Here is a 23,217-nt window from a genome sequence, read left to right on the forward strand (position 1 = left end):
TAAATAGGTGCATGCATTTTGGTATGTTAATATGTTAATGATTTATGATAAAAACAATCATCATAATAATGATAACATCCTCAAATTCATCCATTACACAGTTATTGTGACGTGTGATAATTTTCAATTCATGGAATATAAAAAAAAATTTTCCTTCAAGTTTGTTTTAGATTTTTAGTTATTGATTTGGTACCTAAAATTTAATCTTTATTAATTAAATACCTAAAGTTTCATAACCATATACAATGAATCCTCATGGTGTTATCTTCCCTTCAAATCATAAGGAATAGTTGTGTGTGGTTATGGAATTTTAGAAACTTAATAGATAAAAATTAAATTTCTGGAATCAAATTAATAATTAAAATAAGGGAAAAGATTTCACTATCCCTAAAATTTAACATAACCATATTCTGTTTTAAATTTTTGTGTTTATTTGCAAAAACATTTTTAAAAAATTCTCCAAGAATTTCTGGTAGCTTTAAATTAATAATAATGCATGAATATCCATTAAATTTACAAAGGACACTAATCTTTCTCAGTACATTAAAATTGCCTGAAATTGTTAAAGTTATAAAAATAGCAAATGTTTAACCCTTAAACTATTTTAACAAATTGAAGAAAATTGATTATTTTTATGAAGTTAATAAGTATCTAATATTATAGTTAACTTAAAGATGTCAAAAGCACTTGTAGAAAAATTGTATGGATATTTTTGCACGTTAATCCAAATTAATATTACTAAATTTCATGAGGTGAAAATAAATCAATTACTTGTATGCATGATTTATTTACCAGTTCAATTACATCATTAATATGCTGGCAATATTTTAGGCCACATTTAGTAAAGATTCTAATGTGAGAAAAGATAAGCATGATATAAATCATGATAAGTTTGGCCCCCTAATTACAATTATATAGTTTTTACTAGTATGTCTTGATTCCGTGCACTAGTTTCCTTCCATGTTGCTTGGCAGCCCAAAAAAGAGCTTTTTTCCTGGTTAATTTCAGGTTCAGTAAAAGAAGCCAAGTGCCATGAATCGTTTTCATATTTCACATTGAATATCAGCCAACTGAACCGTCTCCATCAAAGATAGAATTCTATAGCAAAATGCAATCTCCTGTCAAAAACAAATTAACACTGGCGGAACATTTCACCAAAACATACAAAATCAAATGTTAATCAGCATCTTCTCATTCCAAGATCACACTCACATGTCAGCAAGGAGAGCCCCAAAACAAAACTCCTCCAGCTTCAATATATTAGAAGTAGAAATTGTAGACTATCACTGTACAATATCCAACACACTTCCTTTCGAGAAACTGCGTGCAACTGAATTTTCCAACAGTGCCTCCTTGATGGGGGTCCCACTGTACAGAATGTTCAACGTAAAATGCCGCCTCCGAGTTTACTCAGGGGCATCTCCTCCAAAATCCATGATTCCCTTATTCCTAATTCGAAGTTAATAATAATTAATAAAGCAGTCAGGTCCGTCCAGGAAGCTGATTGTTCTGTGCATAACGAAACAGTGAGAACACTTTAAGCAGAACACTCTTAAGCAGGAAGGATTCAGATTCAAAGAGAATGGAAGACTGATATATACCTCCATTGTATAGCAATCATCTGAGAATTCTGAGTAGTATTCAGAGGAATCCGAGGGTTCTTCACAACAGAACTGATAAAACTGAACAAACCCATGCGCAATAGTTAGAACTAGAAAAATAAATATGTGAGTACACAGTAAATCTAAAATGTTCTTCAAGCTTTGGAAGCAGGCAAACCATGTCAATCTTCCCAACCATTGCTGAATCAGCCTCATCATCCACCTGAAACCAACCATTTGTCATATTGTAGGGACTAGGAATTTTGAAAGAATAAGACAAGCAAAGTGATGAGGGTCGCAATTCATATGACCAAGTGTGAACAAAAAGCAGTTCATCACCATATCACACATGCCTTATATCTATCTCCTTGCTACCATCAGTAAAGTAAAGAAAAAGCTTGGCTCCAAAGTCATTGCCTTCTCATTTTTTATTGCAAGCAAGAAAGATGTATAATTCTACGATCCAAAAGGGGCCAAAAAAAAAAGCCTCTATCAAATGAAGGTCCAAAAACAATGTGGCGGGTAAGGCCTGAACAAAATGACTCCTCAGTTTCTTAGATTGATAGATGCACAAAAGCCCTTGTAGGAGTGTGTCTCAAAAGCCCATATATGATATGTTTCCAAAACCTCAATTCAGAGTTTCCAAGGACCCTCCCTTACGTTCCCAAGATAGAACAAGATTTTTAAAGGGGCAAAAGAAAAAAACCTTGTATAAAAACAGTGTCCATTTACCTGTATCATATCATTAACCTCTTTATTCAAAGCTCGTTGGTATGCAGAGTCTAATTTTTCAGCTTGAAGAACATATGGTTGCCTTTCCTGAAGAGAAAGGAAAATTAAGTCTTAAAAGGATACTATTTTCCAACTTACACAATAAGAATGGACTGGGCTTACCTCCTTCGTCATGCTTTTCCAGGTCTCAAACCCTTTCCTATCAATTTCAAGCAAAGTTCCATTATTGCTGATCTTGACGAAGCTTTCCCTGAAAAAGAAACCTCATTAATATACGATCACTTTTACCTTATTCCAAACAGAAGAACTCCATTTAAAATTAGTGTCACTAATAAAACCAATAACATGCAGTGAAAAACTTCAGGGATGAGATTCTACATAAACAAGCGGAAAGGTGATCTGGGTTGGTCTTCAAAACGTTTATTCGTCACATGTTGGCTCACATGTTCAGGACTTCTATTCGGCACGTGTTGGTTCAAATCTTCAAAACTTTTATTCATCAGTTGCTTCACATTTATTTCCCTGAACCTCTTGACGCCCCTCTTCGGTTCACATTCGTGCATGTCAGCCAACGCAATGGCCACCGATGTCCCACATCCCTCACTGAAATGTACAGCATTGAAAACTAAGAATGTGATAGGAACAATGATCCTTGATTAGTTTATAAGACAAAATAAATCACGAAAAGGAAATAACACAGCTATATTGTATATACCACATCTCAAAAGCGCTTCCATCGGGAGCACGGCGAAAGGCGCTGACCCTTTTCCTGCTTCTGTGCAAAGTCGCCATTAAGGCGCTACGTCAAGCTTGCTCGACTCGGTTCTGGTCTTCTGGCAATTAGACATTTAAGTGAGTAATTCTTTGGTTCGGAGACCCGCAAACAAGCTGCAAGTGGCGCCCTGCGAAATTTCATCACCGCGAGATTGCGAATTTGCAAATTTGTTTTTCCGCCCAAAAAAGGTTTTTATTTTTTATTATTATTATTATTATTTGTATGGAAAGTTTGTAATAGTGGGGGGAAAATAAAAAGTTTAACAGCTTTTCGCGCTGTAATCCAATATTCTGGGGTCACAAAACCCACAAAACCTGTTGCTGGCATATTTGTTTTTCCTTTCTTCAGGAAAATTAAAAAGAAAAGATAAGGGGCGATAATAAGAGATCGACACGTGACGAGAAGAAGGCTCATGAACAGATCTAACGGCTAAAATTGCACAGGCGTTATTGTCAGGGCCGCCAAAGATTTTCAGGTATATGTACCATGTATGGATGCCGCAGTGCCCATATCGTGAAGTTCTCAAACACTACCATGATATTTTCATATTTTTCAGTCATAAAATTTATTTTTTTATATGTTAAATTTGTCCAAATCTGTGGTTATATTTTCTCCATATCAAATTATAAGATATTTTAAATAAAATTTCATATATTAATATGACTTATTAAATATATTTTACAATTTTTAAAAAAATAAAAAAATAAACTTTTAAAAATAACTTTTATTTAATATTTAATATTTAATTGACTAAAAAATATTAAAAAAATCACTCCAAAATCCCCCACAACAGCTGTAATTACTTTAAAATTTTACCAATTTTTGAAATTAGTCTGCAATCCCAAAGTCTTCAGTCGTAAATAACTATGAAAAAGAAAATGACTCTCATGTCCTTCTCCTCCTTACTCTCATTTATTTTTCTTTTTTTTTTAGTTACAAAGGCAAGCAATAGCTTGAAAAGGAAAAAAAAAAGGGCTAACTATACTTGCCCTTATCTGACAATAAAATAGCAAAACAGTCTGATAGGCAATGCCATATTAGGATGATGTCTTCACCCACTCCATGAGCATTCTTTGCTAGGTAGTCAGCATAATCCAAAAAATCTCTTGAAATCTGGTTTATGGTGAGATCCCATTCTTTATATATCAACTCTCTAGTTTGAGTCACTATATTCCTGAGGGTCAAATTATTGCAACCATCTCTAAAGAGTATGTTCACCACTTCCAAAGAGTCAGAGAACATCTTGATCTTTTTGAAGTTTTGTTGTTTGCATACCTCTAAACTTGTTTGAACAGTTAATATCTCAGCATCTATGACAGATATACTACCCAACTCCCGTTTGAATCCAAGTATCCAATCCACATGTTCATCTCTGAGAGCTCCCCCACATGCAACATATCCTTATTGATTGACAAAGGCATCTACGTCCACATGTATGTAGCCATTTGTTGGAGGTTTCCATCTTGTAGTAGAGTCAGAAGGGTCTTGAAATATTATATGCTTGAAGCTGTGACTACTAAAGTCTTCCCTGAGAAGGTAGAGGCCCTAATGAATTAATTCTTGAGCTGTGCTATGAATACCTTCAAAGAGTCTTCTACACTGATTTTTCCATAAGAGCCAACATATAATACCAAATATCTTGATCCAAAGCCATTTGTGATATTGATGGATTCCTAGTTGTGAGTACTATTCCATCATAGCCAAACCTGAAAATCAATAAAGAAGAAAAAAATAAAAGTTAGGATTAATAATCCCTTTTCACACAGTTTTAGCAATTTCACAATCTCGAAGTATGTGTATAATGGTCTATTCACAAGCACACTCAAAAGGGCACTCATAGTTGATGGATAAGTCATATCATACTCTGAGTGAATTGGTAAGTAATCTCTCGTGAGTGATTTTCCAAAAGAAAAAAATAATTTTTTCAGAAATAGGCCATTTTCAGATCTTATTCCATAAAGGTTCCGGTGAGATTTGGCTTTGGGATTGTAAAAACTTGTAGGCAGCTTTAACACTAAGACACCAGCATTCACAGGCCTCTAATGGAAGTGATCAATCTCATATTCATTTGGAGGTTTTGTTTGTTTAATTTTCTCAATCACCCATCGCGAAAGAACATTTAGCCAATTATTGACATTCCACTGCCCATTAGGTAGTCGGTGCCGACTAACTAACTCTGATTGGTTGATTCTTGAGAAACCTCTATTGACATAATAAATAAGTGGTTGCTCAAGAGATGACCACTTTTCCCACTTTTCTCAATTATTTTTCTAGTCTTCGTTCCCTTGCAGCTTCATTCCCAATTCCTTCATGTTCGAGTTCCACTTCTTTTCCCAACAATGATGTCCGGTAGGAGATTGACGTAGTTATATCCATATAAATGGAAAGTCCCAAAATCTTTCCCATGCAAAGACTAACTGCCCAATCATTTCTTTGAGTTTCTTCCGTCACTATTCAGTTACTTGAGGATATGGAATGTCAGACTTGCATTCTCTTTGCTTTTAGCGATTATATTATTAATGTTGGATCGAACCCAGATTTGGCCTTAGCTAAGTCCCAATTCCTAAACCAAGAGGCAGTACTAAAGGCTAGAACCAACGAGTCAAGCAACTCACTCACCACTGCGAGAGCATTTGAAAATCTATTTAAATTTAGAAAATTGGAATAGTTATCCATACATGAGGGATTGAGGGAGGATTTAGAAAATGAGAATATCGATTACTTAGCTTGATGAGTTTGAAGAAGCTGAGTGGTGACAACCGGCAGTAAAATTGATGGGTTAAAAAATAATTCTTCTTGTACATTAGCTTTGAATATATGACCAAAGACGACTTCTCAAGGCATTGATCATGGCTTTATATAAGATTGAATCGGATTGCATTTAATTTTACAGGTTTTCACCCTAGTTTCTTGGTTCAAATATACTATTCATAAAGAATATATAATATTGGGTAAAGAGATAAAAATACCCAAAAAGATGGTCAACCAAGGGCGTTTAATAACTCAAAGTGAGCAAATTGGTATAAACACCTATAACGTTACGTGAATGGATGTAAAAATAACCAAACCATTAACTTTGCCTTGACGATGTTAGTTTTCAGTATTAAATGCTAACTGTACATGCCATATGTCAGTCTTTACTGATATAGACTAAAAATAAGGAAAAAATACCCATGAAATCATCAATCAGGAACATCTAGTTGCTTATAGTAAGAAAAAAAGGGTAAATATACCTATAACGTTATCAAAATTGGTGCAAAAATGACTAATCCATCAAATCTCTTAAATATTGACCGTTTAATTGACACCTAAATAGAAATTGATCATTTTTTTGATAACGTTGACAAAAAATATTCTCAAGTAAAATTCTATGGAGATTAATTGGTCATTATATAATATCACGTGGAAAATGTCATTTTGATTTAACATCAAATTAAATCGATCATTTCTTTACAGTACTAGCAAAAACCATTTAAAAATTTTGAACCTATAATGAATGAAATTGCTTAAAGTTGTGACAATTTTCTTAAAGTAGGCAGCACAGGAGGTATATTTGGTATTGATCTTCAATTGTGTACAACATATCTCACTGTGTTGAATCTCAAGTCTTGCAGATAAGGAAAATGTGTGGAGAGCAAGGGAGAAAGGGGGTGGGATACGCAGCAATAAAACCACATGGCATAAATTTTAACAGATAGGTTACTATTGTACCTACTAAAATAACATTATGGGTATTCATACGATAATCGTATCAACCTCTATAGAGATTCCCCCAGGAATAGTTTTATCTACATCAGTAAAAAAATAATTAACTTTTGCTCAGGTGTCAACTAGACGGTTAACATTTAAGGGATTTGATAAATTAATCACTTTTGCGCCAACTTTGATAATGCTATGGGTATTTTTGCCTTTTTTTACCTTAGGCTATTGGATGCTCCTAGCCGACAACTTCATGGGTAATATTATTTTTTTTTAGCCCATATTAACAAAGACTAACATATGATATACACAATCAGCATTTAACATCAAAAACTAATGGCATTAAGGCAAAGTTAACGGTTTGATCACTTTTGCACCCATTCACGTAATGTTATAGGTATTTATGCCATTTTCTTCACTTTAGGCTATTGGGGCCCCCAACTTACCACTTTATGGGTATTTTTGTCCTTTATCCTATAATATTTTAGGTTCAAACATGCTATCATATGAAGAATATATAATCCTCTATGTAAAAGAATATTTTGATTTCTTATTAGAAATCTAATATTTTTAGCACCTATTTTTTTAAAATAAAGGTGCAATTTAGCCACAAATTATTTTTCAAACACTATTAAGTAGACTTTACTATGAGGTGGTGTACAATAAACCATCAATTAATGAAATGGTAGTACCTAGCACCAACCGTTAATTTGCTATTGACAAACGTTCATTTAATATTGTGAACCCCACATAAAATTTAACACATGGCATTGTTCTTCCATCAAACTGCATCTCTTTCCTCCCTTTCCCTCGCCTTTAGTATGTATTCTCTTTTATTCTCTCTCTTTATCCCCTCGCCATTCGTGAATGTTGGGAGCTCAACATGTAGTGCTAAACAATGTTGCCATCGTTAATGGAAATACTGGTGACCAAGTGACCATCTCCATGAGCTCAACTTCATTAACTCTCATGCAAATGATGGAGGTTTATCGAAATTCTACTATCTAGGAGCTTAACTCTCAATTCACTTATGCATGAAACTTGGTAGGAAGAGTTATTGAGCTTTAATTTAAGAACTTAAAAATAAGGGTAGTGGTTGATAAATCATGGGTTTCACTGGAGAAACGTGACCCATTGTACGTGGCTCTACAATAGAGAGGATGGGATGAAAACGTCATCATTAGTGGTCATGAGACTAAGACTTGAGGCAAGCTCTTTTGAGAGAACTTGAAGGGAGGGTGAGAAGAGTGACATTGACATGGAGAGGAGTGACTCGGGCATGGCTCCTTCAGCAAGCCAACTCCGGAGAGTGCTTTAACATCAAAACAGCCTCTGCTGTGAAGATAAAGAAAGTGGGGGGAGAGTCAGTGAAGCAGATGGATAGTGTGAAGTAGATGAAAGTGGGGATGAAGCATTGAGTGAGAGAGAGAGAGAGAAGCAGCCAAGCCTTAAAACATGGTGGGTCCCATATTATTAAAAATAAACAAATGTTAATGAGAAATGGACATCAAGTGATAGATGCAACGATCTTAATAGTTGATGATTTATTTTGTAACACCTTAAAATATACGCTATTCAATAGTCCTCAAAAAATAGTTAATGATTAAATTTATATTTTTACCCTCTTTTGATATATGCACCTTTAGTATCCTCAAGTAACAAAATGATGACCTTTGTGCGGGAAAGATTTTGGGACTTTCCATTTATATGGATATAAATGTGTGGGTGTCCTGTCGAACATTATCATTATGAAAAGAAGCGATACTCAGATGAATAAATTGAGAATGAAACTATGCTGGAATGAAAACTAGAGAAATAATCGAGGGCGGGGAGGCTAAGGGCAAGCGGGTCATTTTTTTGGGTAATATTATTCACAGTTAGGGACATTAGATTGCAAACTAATTTCAACAATTAGTAAGACTTTAGAATAATTATAATTATTGAAGGAGATTTTGAAGTGATTTTCTCAAGAATATTAAAAAGAGAATATAATAGAAAACGTAACATTGAAAAAGCATTTTTAATGGACCTTATTTTTGTTAAAATTATTTTATATTTGGGGGAATTAAATTTCTCTTAAAAGTATTTTATAATTTTGGATAAAATGAGTATACTATATTTATAATATATACCTTCTCTATTAAAAAATATAAGATATTTTTTAAGGGAGTGTGTATTAAAAATATAAGATATTTTTTATTTTTTAATAGATAATCATTCAATTTTTTAAAAATACTTCTATTAAATAAATTATTTTAATTTTTAAAGTGAAATATTTTATTAAATAAAAATAAATATAAAAAATAAAATTAATTTAAAATTAATAATTATTTTATTAAAAAATGAGATCGAATTAAAAATGAATTAGATTTTAACGAATGGAATAATAATAATATAAAAAACCCATTGTTTTTGGGCAACGCAATCCGGTTCAAATCAAGATATTCGAATTTATGAGTTAACCTCATTTTCCGTTTCTAGGACTCGTTCCCTACGGATTATGCTCCACGTGGCACTGAATCAGCCAAATGGTTCCTTCATATTGGTCGCTTGGAGTCGTTACAGTCGTAGAGACTTCGGATGCATTACCTTTCCCTTTCTGGGTTATGTAAAAGGAAGTACCACTTCGCTTGTGTTTTTTTGTTTTTTTTTTGTTTTTTTTGTTTTGGGTTTTAAATGCACTCGGAGATTTAAACCTTTCCTGATTGTTTATACTACAATCCACTTTTTATTATTTGAGCTAGAAGCACCATCTTTTATTTTATATATATATATATATATATAAGCTAGAAGCACCATCTTTTATATATATATATATATATATTATTGTCCATCTATATAATATAAAATTCATAAAAAATCACAAGCTATTTAATAAACTATAAAGAATGAAGTTTACCTTAAATTATATACAAAGCATAAGTTTATAATCTAGTTATATATGTAAAATATTTTACATATCTATATATAATAAAAAAATACACTTTTTCAACACCAAGGTGTACCAACGGACACTTGTTTTAGCAATTAGGGGTTCAAATAGTTTAACCTAAGATCTCGTGTTTGAGTCCTCGGATATGCAGGCTCAAGTTGAGCACATAAAGTAAGTCCCATTAGTGGTACCTACAAAATCACCACATTAAAGGCTCAACCTACACGGGGATCCGGATTAGTCTGAAATGAAATGAGTGGGCATGAATCCAAAATACCCACACTCTTCAAGATATCATGTGGAAAACTAAAAAAAAAAAAAATCTCAATTATCCACCCAATCCTTTTGGTTTAGTTTTTCCCCCAAAAAAAAATCTGAAATAAAAGACTATCAGAATAGTTTTTTCCCTTCAAATTTTCATTTGTTTGACATCAAATATGGTAGAAATGAGCACATACGTGAAAAAGTGAGGGTGGCACCTATTGAGGAAAAAATGGTAGAAAATCGGTTGAGATGATTTGGGCATGTACAAAGAAGACCAAGGGAGGCACCAGTGAGAAGAGTGGAACATATAACTTTGAGTCCGATTAAGAGAGGTAGAGGAAGGCCTAAGAGAACACTCTTGGAAGTTGTTGAACGTGATCTCTTAATTAATAATATTTCTAAAAGCTTAATAAATGATAGAGCACAATGGCGTCTTGCAATCCATGTAGCCGACCCCACCTAGTGGGATAAAGGCTTATTGTTGTTGTTGTTGTTGTTGTTGACATCAAATATGGTCGCTTCATTAGTGTTACAATTACATTATATTAACATCACAGCGAGTTAACTATTCACTCAAACGTGTGTCAGCTTGATAATAAAGAAACTAAATTAACTATGATAAAATTATTCAGAATCAAACTTGATATTCTCACATTTAAAGGCAAAGTTCATTTACTTTAATCCAAAACCAAGGGTATGTTTTAACTATCAAATATTGTCGTACGAGTAGGCACTGACCACCATCCAACAAGCATATCGGAACCGTACGTTAGACGGAAGCGAAAAGTACATCGACAAGTAAGCTGATCCTGATAGTAAAGTCTCAATACCTTTATCATAATTCATTGCAAACCAACTGCTCAAGCACACAATCCTTTACAAAATCAAACACCAATACAATCTTCTACAGAATTAACATACCTAACCCCCGAGTCTAGTTGTAAGGGATATCATGTGAGAAATAAGCAAGAGATTTTGAATTCAAACATCTTCTATATCATGTACTACGGAAAACAAAAAAATGACAACAGCCGTTACACATCAACACACTAACGGTGGTCATTCATGCATGAATATGTAATGAGCTTAAAAAGTTCAAGCCCTTTTCTTACTCGGCCTTGAAAGCGGGAGTGATATTTGAATGAATCCAAACTTCTTCCTCTGGGCTATGTACTTCTGATCGCTCTCATCTTTCTCTGATTTTGGAGGAAGCGTAAGATCTTCCCTTAGTGCACGCAGCATTTGGCTCAAAGCGACCTTTTGTCTTTCAGTATGCTCTTCCATATCTTTTCTTGTAGCATATTCTTCAGGAACTTGCTTTCTGCTAAGCACATCTCTCATTGAAACTGTTGGCTTTAAAGCAGGCTTTGGATTGTTGTTCGCTGGGTTTGATCTTGTTACACCTGGTAGAGGAGAATCCTGACAGTTTCCGGCTAAATTGAATTTGTTGCACTTGATAGAGTTATACATTGCTTGTACCTTGAGATCATTCTCAGGAATCAATCTCCTCAGAGCCTCTTCAGCAGAATGTTGCTTCCTGTTTGCACTTTCAACTCTGTTCAGAGCTTCTGTCAAGATTTGCTTGCTATGCCGAACTTCTGCTGTTGCTTCCTCCATCCTTCTCAGAATAGTCAGTTTAGAAATATTTAAATCATCCATTTGAAACTTGGAATCTATGACATTCTTTGTGGTTGACTCTTCGGGTATTTCAGCTTCCGGGGTTAGAGATTGCTCCCCAAAAGGAAAAGTCACTTTCTCGGGCTCTGGCAGGACAAAGGCAGATGGTCTCTCAGTGCTAGATAGTGCCTTGATTTCAGTAAGAGCAAAGGCTTCTGCTGCCATCGCAGCTTCTTCCATCTTCTTAGCTGCCAACCACCTCATCTCTGCAGTTTTGATACCAAATCCATTCTCTTCGTACATATTGAAGGGACTTGAAACTTCAGATCTCGTTTCAACCATTCTATTGTACTGCCCAGTGTCAGAATTGAAACTCTTAATAATGTTCATGGGATCTCCGAAAATGCCACTTGTTTCTACAGGAGCTACAGGAGGACTTAATCTATTTTGTTCTTGAGCTCTCTCTTGAATACAAACAGCGGCATATTTTGATGTTTGCATGTCGTGTGTCCTCTCAAGAAAAATCTTCTCCTTCTTCATCTTCTTATTCAAAGATTCAACCGAAGATTGTATCACCCCAAGATCATTTAGAGTTTTACCAAGATTAAGTTTAGCTTGTTTTAACTCCATTAAGATCAGATCAGGTGATGAGACAGAGCAGGGGCTTGAACCATGCAATATCTGTTCTTGGTTGTTGACAGTATTTCCATAATTTTCCTTATTCATCTCCTTAATGACAGGAGGTCCAGCCGGCCCATAGGCATGGACTTCAGGAGTTGCAAAACATTTCAAGGTTTCTTTCTGTAGCTGCTGCTTTAATTCCTCCACTATCCTTTTAGTGGCTCCAAGTTCTTCAAGCACATCAAGTGTTTCAAGTTCTTTCACTATCAAATCTTTCTCCAACTCTGCAGCTTGCTCCTCCACTTTCTTGATGTCAAAACCATCAATTTCGTTCTGTTAATGATCATCTTCTCCCATATCAGAAAGTAAGCCAAAGAAGTACAGAGATATCAAGAATGCATAAAGAATAATGCTTGTAAGAATGGACAGGGTGATGCATGGGAAACCTGATCATAGAAAATTCAAAGGACTGACATGAATGGCTTCCTTAATCCTTTAGGATAATTACTGTGGCAATTTAAAGATACTCATTTCACTAGTAGTTAAAACCCCGAAAGTACACATGCAAAATGTGTCCAACAGTTTATCAAGAAAAAAGAAAAAAGAAAATGTTCCCAGCAAAGCGTCAGCATCTTCCACGAAAATTCTGAAAGGCGCATTCGATTTTTGAATCTCAAAATGATCTGTACTCCACCACTTCCCCATCTAGTCTGAGACATCAAACGAGTCAGACATAACGATACAGTTTTGCGACAAAATTACCAAATTGAAACTCCATCAGAAAAAATGAAAAATCTGTCTTTGAAAATGGCAGCGGAGGAAAGGACTGAAAATAAATCTAAATTGAGGATATACTCTTACATTCAATATCTGTATCAGATAAACAATCATACAGAAAAACTAACACCTAGCTTTGACAATGACCGGCTTTGAACCATAAGCGGTAAAACAATTCTGCAATTGCTCAATTGCTCTAATAACCGTGTGCAATAATGACATAAAAGAACAATTAGAACATTACAGCTCGTAAGCATGAATTCCGTCCTAAAATTGTCTAAATATTCAGATGAAACAGTGTATTTCAGTTAAGTCCACGACATGATTTGCCGCTTCGGCTTCATTCATTGAATCTAATGGTAAAATTGCCAACATAACACTAGCATGTAAATGCCCAGTCACCAACATTCGGCCTAAAAAAATTATATTCGTAACTGAAAAACAACAAAATAAAAAGCAGCTATGTGAATTTTGAACCAAGCTAACTTACAAAAGCCTCTCCAAGCTTGTAAAGAGGTGGCCAAGGTCCACTACCTCCGAAACGGGTCACTGCCTCCTTAACAGACCCGAATGGCGGCGATGTGTCAATCTCAGCTCTTAAATTAACTCTTCTGATCCCGAAACTCGGGTTCCCACTTGACGCGTTTCCAGCATTGAGCTTTTCGGACACCTTCTCGGGTCTCACCTCCCTTATGGCAGGCGTTCCCGGAACCCCCTCGACAGTTACTTCCTGGGATTCGGCCATTGCACCAACTGGTACAAAAGTGAAAGCGAGATTCAGAGAAGCACCCACAGCTAAAAGGGCCAAAAGGCCTGAGCTTGGACTTCCGGGACGGATCCATCCTGCAATTTATGCAATTCCGAGGATGATGATGGTGTCTCATGGGCGAGTCACAACTCGGCTGAAAAGAAGGCGAGTCAGGGATGAGTGAGGTAACAGGGTCCACACACTCCATAGCCCACTCGGCGGATAAAAGTGAGCACAAAACTGGAAAGCAGGAAAGGCAAACCAAAAAGAAGGCCTTTCGCTTTTATGAAGCCTTTCTCCGATAATAATATTGTGAGGCTGAAGTATTAGGTTTGGAGTGCGCCTCTCAATGTGGTTGGTCAGCTAATGGAAAAGTCAAATGCTGGTGGAATACGAACCAATGAAAACGTAGCACGAAAGGGGATATAGATCACTCTGGGCTTGTAACGTGGATATTATTGCGTTGATTTAGGGCGTGATATGCGGTTACGGAAAAGCATTGTCAAAGTTGCAGTGATGATGATTGTGAGATTGTGCAGAGTCACCCTCGCAAAACGACGACGTGTTGCATTGTTGCTCCTTGCACGCGGCCCGTTAGATGGATCCACAGGTGTGTTTTTAATTCAAAAATAATATCGTTAAAAAACTTCCTTGAAAACATTATCATCAATTATTTTTTTAAAATTTGTTCCTATTTTTTATTTTTAATGCTAAAGTGAATTTTAAATTTATTGTTATGTTTAGATAAGAAATCTCACAATGAAGAAAACATTATTATGATTTTAATAACTATGTATCGTAGCTTTAAAACAACATTTAGAATAAATTATCATTATCATCATTCATGTGGTTGTTCAGCCTTAAACGTCATTCTGTGTAGCACGCATATCTTTTTTTTTTTTTTGTTTTTTTTTGGGAATAGAGGACAATTGATTAAGTTAATAGTCCCTTACAAATGGAAAATCGAATCCTGAGGAACTGGATCACAAAGTAAAGCAAATAACAACAAAAGAACCATAAAAACATAATAAAAAGGCTCGAAGATAGATTCAAATTGCCATTAGCCCGAAGAAACTCACTGCCTTCTTGGTTTTGCGGAGAGCATCGATCCAACAATGCAACATCTACATGAACTAGGTGTAAACAGGCACAGACAAGAGAACCAAAAGCCCTGTTTGATACGTGATATTGGGAGATTAGGATTGGGTTTGGGTAATATTAGATTTGGCATATTTGGTACGAAGCATTGAGCAATTCTTGGGACTACTCGACATCACTTAAGTGAAAATATTTAAACTCACCACCCTTGGTATTACAAAATTAATCTTGAGAGTAAAATTTTCTTAACTACAATTCTCTTGTAAAAAATCCAAATTTTCTCCTCTGTTAAGGACTGGAAGCACTCCACCTTCCTTCTTTGCCGTCGACGACCTCCAACACTCCACCTTCCTTTTTTAACGATAATGATCTTCAGCCATTCTCCTTTCTTTTCCCTCCATCAACAATACTTCATTATATTGAGCAGAAACCTCATCACGATAGCAGCTGCGAAGCGCTCTTCTCCATCTCCATCAATCAATCTCCATCATTAAGATCACACAGCATCACAAACCCTCATCTTTGGAGTAGAGTGATTGTAGCATGGCAGATGAGTAGAGAGTGATAATGAACAAGGTTGAGGGAGGGTTGGGTTCAATTGCATACAATAGAAAAGATGGCCAGATGGGTTCCAGCATTACAATTTTTTTTATTAAAATATAAAAGGTATTATGATTTTTTCATAATTTATATTTAATTATAAAATAAAATAAAGAGAGGTATTACCTACAATTATTACTCTATACCAAATATAATTTTAAAGCATCATTCTCAATTTCAATCTCAATACCAATGTTAATCCCCATCTCTTCAAACTCAAGTATGCCTACCAAATAGGGTCAAAGGTTCTTGAAGTGCAGCCATAAAAGCCAAAAAGGAACAACCATATGCTAGAACCTCATAGGATCCAACTTCTTCAACGCGATAAGAACAAAAAAGACACTGCCAAGCCAAGGGCAGAGGCTAGTAAACCTACAACACATCAACAAGAGAGAACAAAACCAAACGCGCAGGGGAAACTTGATATGGTACGAAGCCATAACAAGAAGGAACGGAAAAAACAAGAAACAAAGTAGCCCGAGAAAATAACCAACATCTGTAACACTGCCCATGAATTTGGTCACTTTTGTGGGTTTTGATTTTCTAAACATGGTTTATAGGAAAGAAAATTATAAAGTACATCATCATAATTCATAACTTTAAATTCCAACATAAAATAAATTTACATCCTATATTTACTGCATTAATATTTGAGAAAATGATAATAAAATTCTTTTAAAATATATAAATGATAATTTGATCCTCTAAAATGTCATAATTTTTCTAAAGTTTCTAAAAATTTTTTTTGTTATTAATGAATTTATATAAATTATCAAATTACTCTTGTTGAAAATAAATGATTTATAACTTTCATTCTTATATTTATAACTTTCCTTTTTATATTCATAACAATGTAACAATAAATAAAAAATTTAATATGTAATGTGGTGATTTTTTGCTGCATTGTTGCAAATTTTTTAAAAAAAGTTGCGAATATAAGAAGGAAACATGTAAATCATTTATTTTTAATAAGAATAATTTGATAATTTATATAAATTTATTAATGACATAAAAGTTTTTAAGGACTTTAGGAAAATTATAACATTTTGAGAGATTACATGTCATTTGCATATTTCGGAGGGATTTTATTGTTATTTTTTCTTAATATTTCATGTTAAATATTTCAAATTCAGCTAATGGAAGTTATTACTTGTTGCAAATAATGAAGGATCCAGGGGCAAAATTTTACGTTTATCAGGGCATGGGACGGGATTTCTTTGAGTCATATGTAAAGTTTCTTGACATTCAAATTGAATAATTGCGTGCGTGATGAAAGTAATTGCAATATTAATCCTAAGACTAATTAACGTAAATATGTGTAGTAGAAATGGCATTTAGTTTCCTTGTGACAATGATATACGCAGGCGAGAAAATATCATACTCCCTCCTCCATTTTCAAATATGAGAGAAACTGCCATGTTTTTTCTTGTTTTTACTTATAAGCAAAATTATAAATTTTTAGGAACACTTATTGCCTTTTTCTCAAGTTAACCCTCACAAAGTTAATATTTATTTTCACTAGATGAATTAATTTCATTAATTACAAGGGTAATTCAATTCAATTTTTTTAATTTCAGGCATAATTATTATATTTAATTAACTTTTTTAAATGATGTGAATTAGTTATTTTTTTATATTTGAAAGTGGAGGGAGTATAACCTTGCTTTTTTAGAGGAAAATTATAACCGGAGGAGGCCGGGTAAAACGTGCATACCAAAATGATGAAGATGAATTTTTATCATTAGAAGCCGTGAATCATTATTTGTAATTATTAACCCTTCTCAGAAGTAAGGGGAAAAAGACATGCAATGTTGGAGGTTGGCATGGCCAACAAATTACTATATCGGTCTCTTCTATTACTTTTTTGATTAGATATGAAATCCATAGGCATGTTTTTTCCAAATATTTCATATACTTTTCGAGGTTTAATTCAAAATTATCTTTTTGTCTTTATATATTTATTGACTGAATAGGATTCCCATCATGAGGGGTTGAAACCAATGCCAGTACAGTAATATATTTCATTCGGTTTTTAATATAAAACAAATTTTAGAAGTTATCAGTTATGTACGATCTTTTTTCCGGATAAAAAAGCTATGATCTATAATATATGATAAAATTATAGTAATTATTATTTTTAAAATTTTACCCCATATATATATTTATATTGTTCGCATTCATGGATGTTAATTTATTATAATTATTAACGGTAAAGAATGATAGAATTGAAAAATTGTATATTTTTTAAACAATTACAATATATTTCTGTATAAACGCGGAGTTGATTAAATTTATTTTATATTAACACAGGAGAGAGTGCATAAGAATATAAACATTGAATTTGTAAAGTGACTGTTAGCAACTAACAAGCCAACTTGATCATTATTAGTGCTTTTTTTTTTTAATTTATTTTTGTATTTTTCTTCATATTGTCAACTCTTTTTTTACCATACTTGAACCATTGCTATGACGCCTAACTTGATTACTAGAACAGTGACATCCGGGCCATTCTTTTCTTTTCTTTCGGCTGGCAAGTCTATTAAGTGCGCTCAAATAATAATGATGTTCCTGAAGTATTTAATAAATTAGATGTTCCGGAAGTATTTAGGTGAAATGAATACGATAAAGACGTATTGTTGTAAAGGAAAAGAGAAAACCACCACTCAAATATAAACAGACAGAATCCAAAAAACAAAAAACAAAAGAAATAGTTACAAGGTAAAGATAATTAAAGCTTGTTTAACAGTTTTTGTTATTTAGAACCAAAAAAACATTGTTTGGTAATGTATTTTCAAAAAGTGTTTTAAAAAATAAAAAAATAAATTTTTTTATAGAAAATAGAAAAATGAAAACATCAAAGGAGAATGCAAAAAAAAAAAAACATTTGTTTTCATTAATTTTTTTTTGTATTCATAACATGTTTTACAAAATATCAATTTTCAAAACAATAACACAAAAACAATTTCAAACAAGCTTTTAACTTTCATCATTGGCCTTCTCTAAAAAATGGAAGTTGGGTGAGCAAACTTAGCTAGCTAGTAAGCTTACTAATAGGGCGAGCCTAAAGCATCCTTGTACACAAAGTGAATGGTTACATGCCAATCCTTACAAAGATAAGGGCATCTTTAATTAGATACGAAGGTTATTAAAAAATATGCATGACTTGTTTTCAACCTCAATCAGATGAGATTAATTGGCATTAGGGTAAGAATTAATGCAATGAGAGGAAACCCTCCAGGAACAACCACATATAGCAACAAATTGATTGTCGAACCAGAGCACGATAATCAAGTCACACAACCGAGTACAAGAATCCAACCCATTTATGCTATTGGACTCTCAAAGTTCTTTTTTTTTTGGAATACAAGTGATGTAAAAATAGGCAGAGGAAGAGGGGAAGGGAGAGAAAGATAAAGGAGAAGGAAGAGAGAAAGAGAGATGAGGCTGGAAAAACAATAATTCTTATTATTCAATACTCAAAATTAAAAAATTATGTCAACATATACATGTGGTCAAATATGACTATCCAATCATCCATGATAAAATCCTTGATTTTTTTGATAATTTTCTTATAAGAATGACTTTCAAAAAAATTATGCTGAATGAGTGGTAGAACTTTCATGAAATAAAAATGATATCAATTTTATTGAATTTAGTGCTGAAATCAAATTTAAGTCATTCTATAGAACCTAGAAGCTCTGTCACAATACTAAAATGGTAGCCTAGTTATTTTGAGAATTTCTTAATTCAAATTTTCTTTTGTTATCATGGTTTTTGATCTCAGCCCCATTAGTATTTGCAATGTAATTTATAAGATCATTATGAAGATGATTACTAGCATAATGAAAGTAATTTTATTTGATATTATCTCCCCAAACCAAAGCAGTTTTGTACCCTGTAGACATAGTTCCGATAATATTATTATTGCTTAAGAAGTCATACACTTTTTACGAGAGCTATAAGGGAAAAGCGAGGATTTACCTATGACTGTCTTAATTGGAAGTTTCTCCAAACGTGTATGGAAGATCTAAAATTTCCTAAGCATATGGTTGAGATGATTATAAGTTTTGTTTCCTCTACATCTATACAAATTATCTGGAATGGGGTGAAAACTAATTCTTTCAACACATCAAGGGGGGTTCGTTAACGGGATCCAATCTTGCCCTATTTCTTTGTTATATGTATTAAGAGACTTGTTCATCTTATCCAGCCAAAGATGGGAACGACTGATTGGAAGCCTATCAGATTAGGTAAGCCCGAACCTCCCATCTCTCTCCCTCTCTCCCTCTCTCTTTTTTGGCTGATGATATTTTGCCTTTCGCTGAAGCCTCAGTTTCTCAAGTGGTTGTTATCAAAGAGTAAGTGAAAATGTTTTTTGTGAGAGCTCTAGTGTGATAGTGAATGCTAGAAAAACTAGGATTTATTTCTCTAACAATGTTCATAATTGCCGACGTGAGGAACCAAGCTCCTTCCTATATAGGCTTCTCGAGGGCTGATAATTTGGGTAAATACCTTGGAGTTTCTCTACATAGTAAACGCATCTCTTTCCATGGCTGGTAGAGTGACCTTAGCTTCTTCTGTTACTACTGCTATTTCGGGCTATACCATGAAAACTTCTCTTCTATCGGTGCGCACTTGTGAATCTTTAGACCGATACAACCGTGATTTTATTTAGGGTGATTCGGAGGGAGCGTGTAAATGTCACCTGCTGTCATGGAATCAAGTGTGAGAGTTAAAAACAAGGAGGTCTTGGGATTAAACATGCTAGATCTCAGAACCAAGCGTGCATGGTGAAGCTTTGTTTGGAATCTCATTAAAAAGCCCGAAGACCTCTGGGTGCGGGTTACTCAAGCAAAATATAAATGTAGGTCCGATCTCCTCCCTTCAATCCAAATTGCACTTTCGAGGTCTAACATTTAGTCGGGCAGAGAAGTTGGAAGAAAGTTACACTTGAAAGAGTGAATGGAAATGGTGTACATTGGAAGTGGGAGAAGGGTGGTAATTTTTCTGTTCGCTCTGCATACAACACCTTACAGGCAACTAGCAATGACAATGATTTCACTTGAGAGAAAATACGGAAACTTAAAGTACCCCAAAGATGCAAGAATTTTATGTGGTTATGTGCTCATAATCGACTCCTAACGAATGTGGACTGGCAGAAACAGAAGATGATTGATGACTCTACCTGTATGTGTTGCTGAGCTAGTGAAGAGGACCTTCTTAATGTGTTACGCGATTGTACGCATACGTTTGAACTCTGGGATTCCATAGTGAAATCAGGAAAGCACGAATTCTTTAGCCTGGACTTGAAGCAGTGGTTTAGGAGGAACTCGAGATTTACAGGAAATGAAGATATTGCATTGGATTGCCCTATTCACCACAACCTGTTAGTTGATATGGAAAAGCAGGAATACTCGAATATTTGATGGCAAACATGTTTTCAATGAGGGGATACTAGCTCAGGCTATTGCAATCCTTCAAAGCTTGAGGGTGATCAATGATGAAAGCCGACACTTGAACTGGTTTAGTTGAAAGCCAAGCATAAGCATGTATAGGTGGAGGCCCCCCCCAAAGACTGAATTTTAATTAATGTAGACGAATCCTTTTCTCCACAAATGACAAAGGGTGGCTGTGGGGATGTTTTCATATACCATCAAGGGAAGCTCATCACGGGGTTCTTGCTTGGACAAGTAGATACCGATAGCCTAAGTGTTGAGATCAGGGCAATTTCGATGGGTGCTAAGCTTGCTTTGGACAGTGGCTTGAGACAAGTTATGATTGTGTCGGAATCACATGAGGCAATGTGGAACTAGTGACTTGGGGCAATATTAGTCTCCACCATGAGGAGGATCTCACTGAGGAAACTTGCACCCTCGTGCAGGGTGAATGGAGGATATCTTCTTGCATGTCCGAGTTACGGCAAATAAGATCGTTGACTTCTCGGATCGGAACGCTCTTTGACAAGGTTCAGACTCTTTCGCTTTAGTGACCCTTCGGAGATTAGTAATTTGCTTAGGAAAAGTTGTATTAGCTTCAGCAGTTAGTTAACTGCTCCTTTGTTTATTCAAAAAAAAAAAAACAAAACAAAAACAAAAACAAAAACAAAGAAAGAAAGAAAGAAAGGAAACAACTTCTAACCGGGTTTTATAATTTTCAACACAAAATTACTCTAGCATTATTTTAGTTTACCAACACTAATATGTTCTAAAACACACACTTTGTTTGCACGATTAGTTATAATAGATCAACCAAGCATAGCATTGTTCCTGTACGTATGCTTTAGAATTATTAAATGCCTTAAAGTGGTTATAGTGTCTTTTTTTATTATCTAATAACCCACTGAGATACATAAATCGTAAAAAAATAAAAACTCAAAGGGTATCTCTCACTAATAGATTTAAGAGTAAAAATTTAACATTGTTGAGAATATTTTATTTTGTTAAATATTAGTATAAAATATTTGATTTTCATGAATTGAAATTGTGTTAGAAATTTTAATATTATTGTTTTTCCTCGTATTTTAATTTTCTCCCCTTCTCTCCAACCTGCATAATTTATAAATAATTTATTATGATAATATTTAAACAAATTTTTTTAAATATTATATTAAAATTAATAAAATTTAATGTAAAATAAACATATTTTCTAATTAATAATTTATTATATTAAAATAATTCATCAATTTTTTATATATACGTTTGAAATATTATTTTATCCAACTTATACATTTTAACTTAAGAAAATTATTAAATAGATAAATTTTATGCAAGTAAAAAATATGATTAATTTTTTTAAATATACATATAAAAAATTTGGTTGTATATTTTGATTTTAAAACAATAATTGTGTCAAAGATAGATATTTTAGTCCAAAACATGTAATTTAATAATTAAATAATGGTTGGATTTATGAAAAATGAAATTTTAAAAATAAAGAGAAGGTGTGTTACGCAATTATTATTTTGAAATATATACACACACATATAAGTTTTAAAAATAGAATCAAAATTTTGGTGGTTAAAATAGAAAGGATGTACAAATACATGGACACATGATTTCTCACTTACAAGTAATAAAGTAAATAATTTACTCATTTATCCTTATTAGAATAAAAAAATAAAACATGCTTTTGCTCAAAAAAACAGAAAAGGTCAAATTTCAATGTTGAAAGCCTTTTCTTTTCTAATAATTAATAACTTTTGACATTTTTTAATAACTAAATAAAGCATGAATTTTAAAAAAATAATTATTCTACTTTCACGTTACATTACAGACAAAAAAATTCATTATTATTTATCTTATATGTATTAAGGATGAGACATAATAATATTATTTACTTTACATAGAATTGGGCTAACTTAATTAACAAGAGTTAGATGAAGCTGAAGGGATTAATTTCTCACAATATGATGGATTTAGATTTGATGACTGTATTTAATTCAAACATTGAATGCTTATATTATCTGAATTATTAAAATTTATATCAATGATTGTGAATTTATATTTCATTTAAGATTAATAAATGAGTGAATTTATCTTAATCGTTAATCTAAATTTTAATAATTTAAATGGTGCAGTCATTTAATGTCTATTTGAGTATGATCACTAAATCCAAATTCCAAAAGGATGACCAAAATTCAAAACTTCAAATTTTTATTAAAAAAATATTTATATTTAATGTCTAATTATATTTTAAGCAAAATTGCCTTTCCTTGAGAAAAAAACAACAACAAAAGAATTGGGCTAACTTAATA

General features: G+C 33.6%; 2 protein-coding genes across 5 annotated transcripts; both read right to left on the bottom strand.

Moving 5' to 3' along the window:
• Positions 1 to 1,028: 1,028 nt before the first annotated feature.
• Positions 1,029 to 3,279, bottom strand: LOC129296165 (high mobility group B protein 7-like). Of its 3 annotated transcripts, XR_008589707.1 has the most exons (8): positions 3,049 to 3,279; positions 2,712 to 2,936; positions 2,496 to 2,583; positions 2,334 to 2,420; positions 1,780 to 1,824; positions 1,602 to 1,682; positions 1,213 to 1,509; positions 1,029 to 1,098 (listed from the first exon to the last, which is right to left on the bottom strand). XR_008589707.1 is itself a non-coding variant. In XM_054934752.1 (7 exons), the coding sequence occupies exons 1-7, from the start codon at positions 3,123 to 3,125 to the stop codon at positions 1,483 to 1,485; spliced, it is 630 nt and encodes a 209-aa protein (XP_054790727.1). In that variant the 5' UTR covers positions 3,126 to 3,279; the 3' UTR covers positions 1,029 to 1,482. The 3 variants fall into 3 exon arrangements, 2 of the variants coding, with proteins under 2 accessions (XP_054790727.1, XP_054790728.1); XM_054934752.1 differs by having other exon boundaries at positions 1,029 to 1,509; XM_054934753.1 differs by having other exon boundaries at positions 1,029 to 1,509; positions 2,712 to 2,958.
• Positions 3,280 to 10,807: 7,528 nt separating this feature from the next.
• On the bottom strand, positions 10,808 to 14,049 carry LOC129296160 (WEB family protein At2g40480-like). Of its 2 annotated transcripts, none has more exons than XM_054934749.1 (2): positions 13,509 to 14,049; positions 10,808 to 12,547 (listed from the first exon to the last, which is right to left on the bottom strand). In XM_054934749.1, exons 1-2 carry the CDS (start codon positions 13,761 to 13,763, stop codon positions 11,099 to 11,101), a joined length of 1,704 nt encoding a protein of 567 aa, XP_054790724.1. In that variant the 5' UTR covers positions 13,764 to 14,049; the 3' UTR covers positions 10,808 to 11,098. The 2 variants fall into 2 exon arrangements, with proteins under 2 accessions (XP_054790724.1, XP_054790723.1); XM_054934748.1 differs by having other exon boundaries at positions 10,808 to 12,574; positions 13,509 to 14,048.
• Positions 14,050 to 23,217: the final 9,168 nt, after the last annotated feature.

This window comes from Prosopis cineraria, unplaced genomic scaffold (genome assembly GCF_029017545.1).
Source record: "Prosopis cineraria cultivar Desert tree isolate PC_DT_omini unplaced genomic scaffold, ASM2901754v1 PC272, whole genome shotgun sequence".
NCBI lineage: Eukaryota > Viridiplantae > Streptophyta > Magnoliopsida > Fabales > Fabaceae > Prosopis > Prosopis cineraria.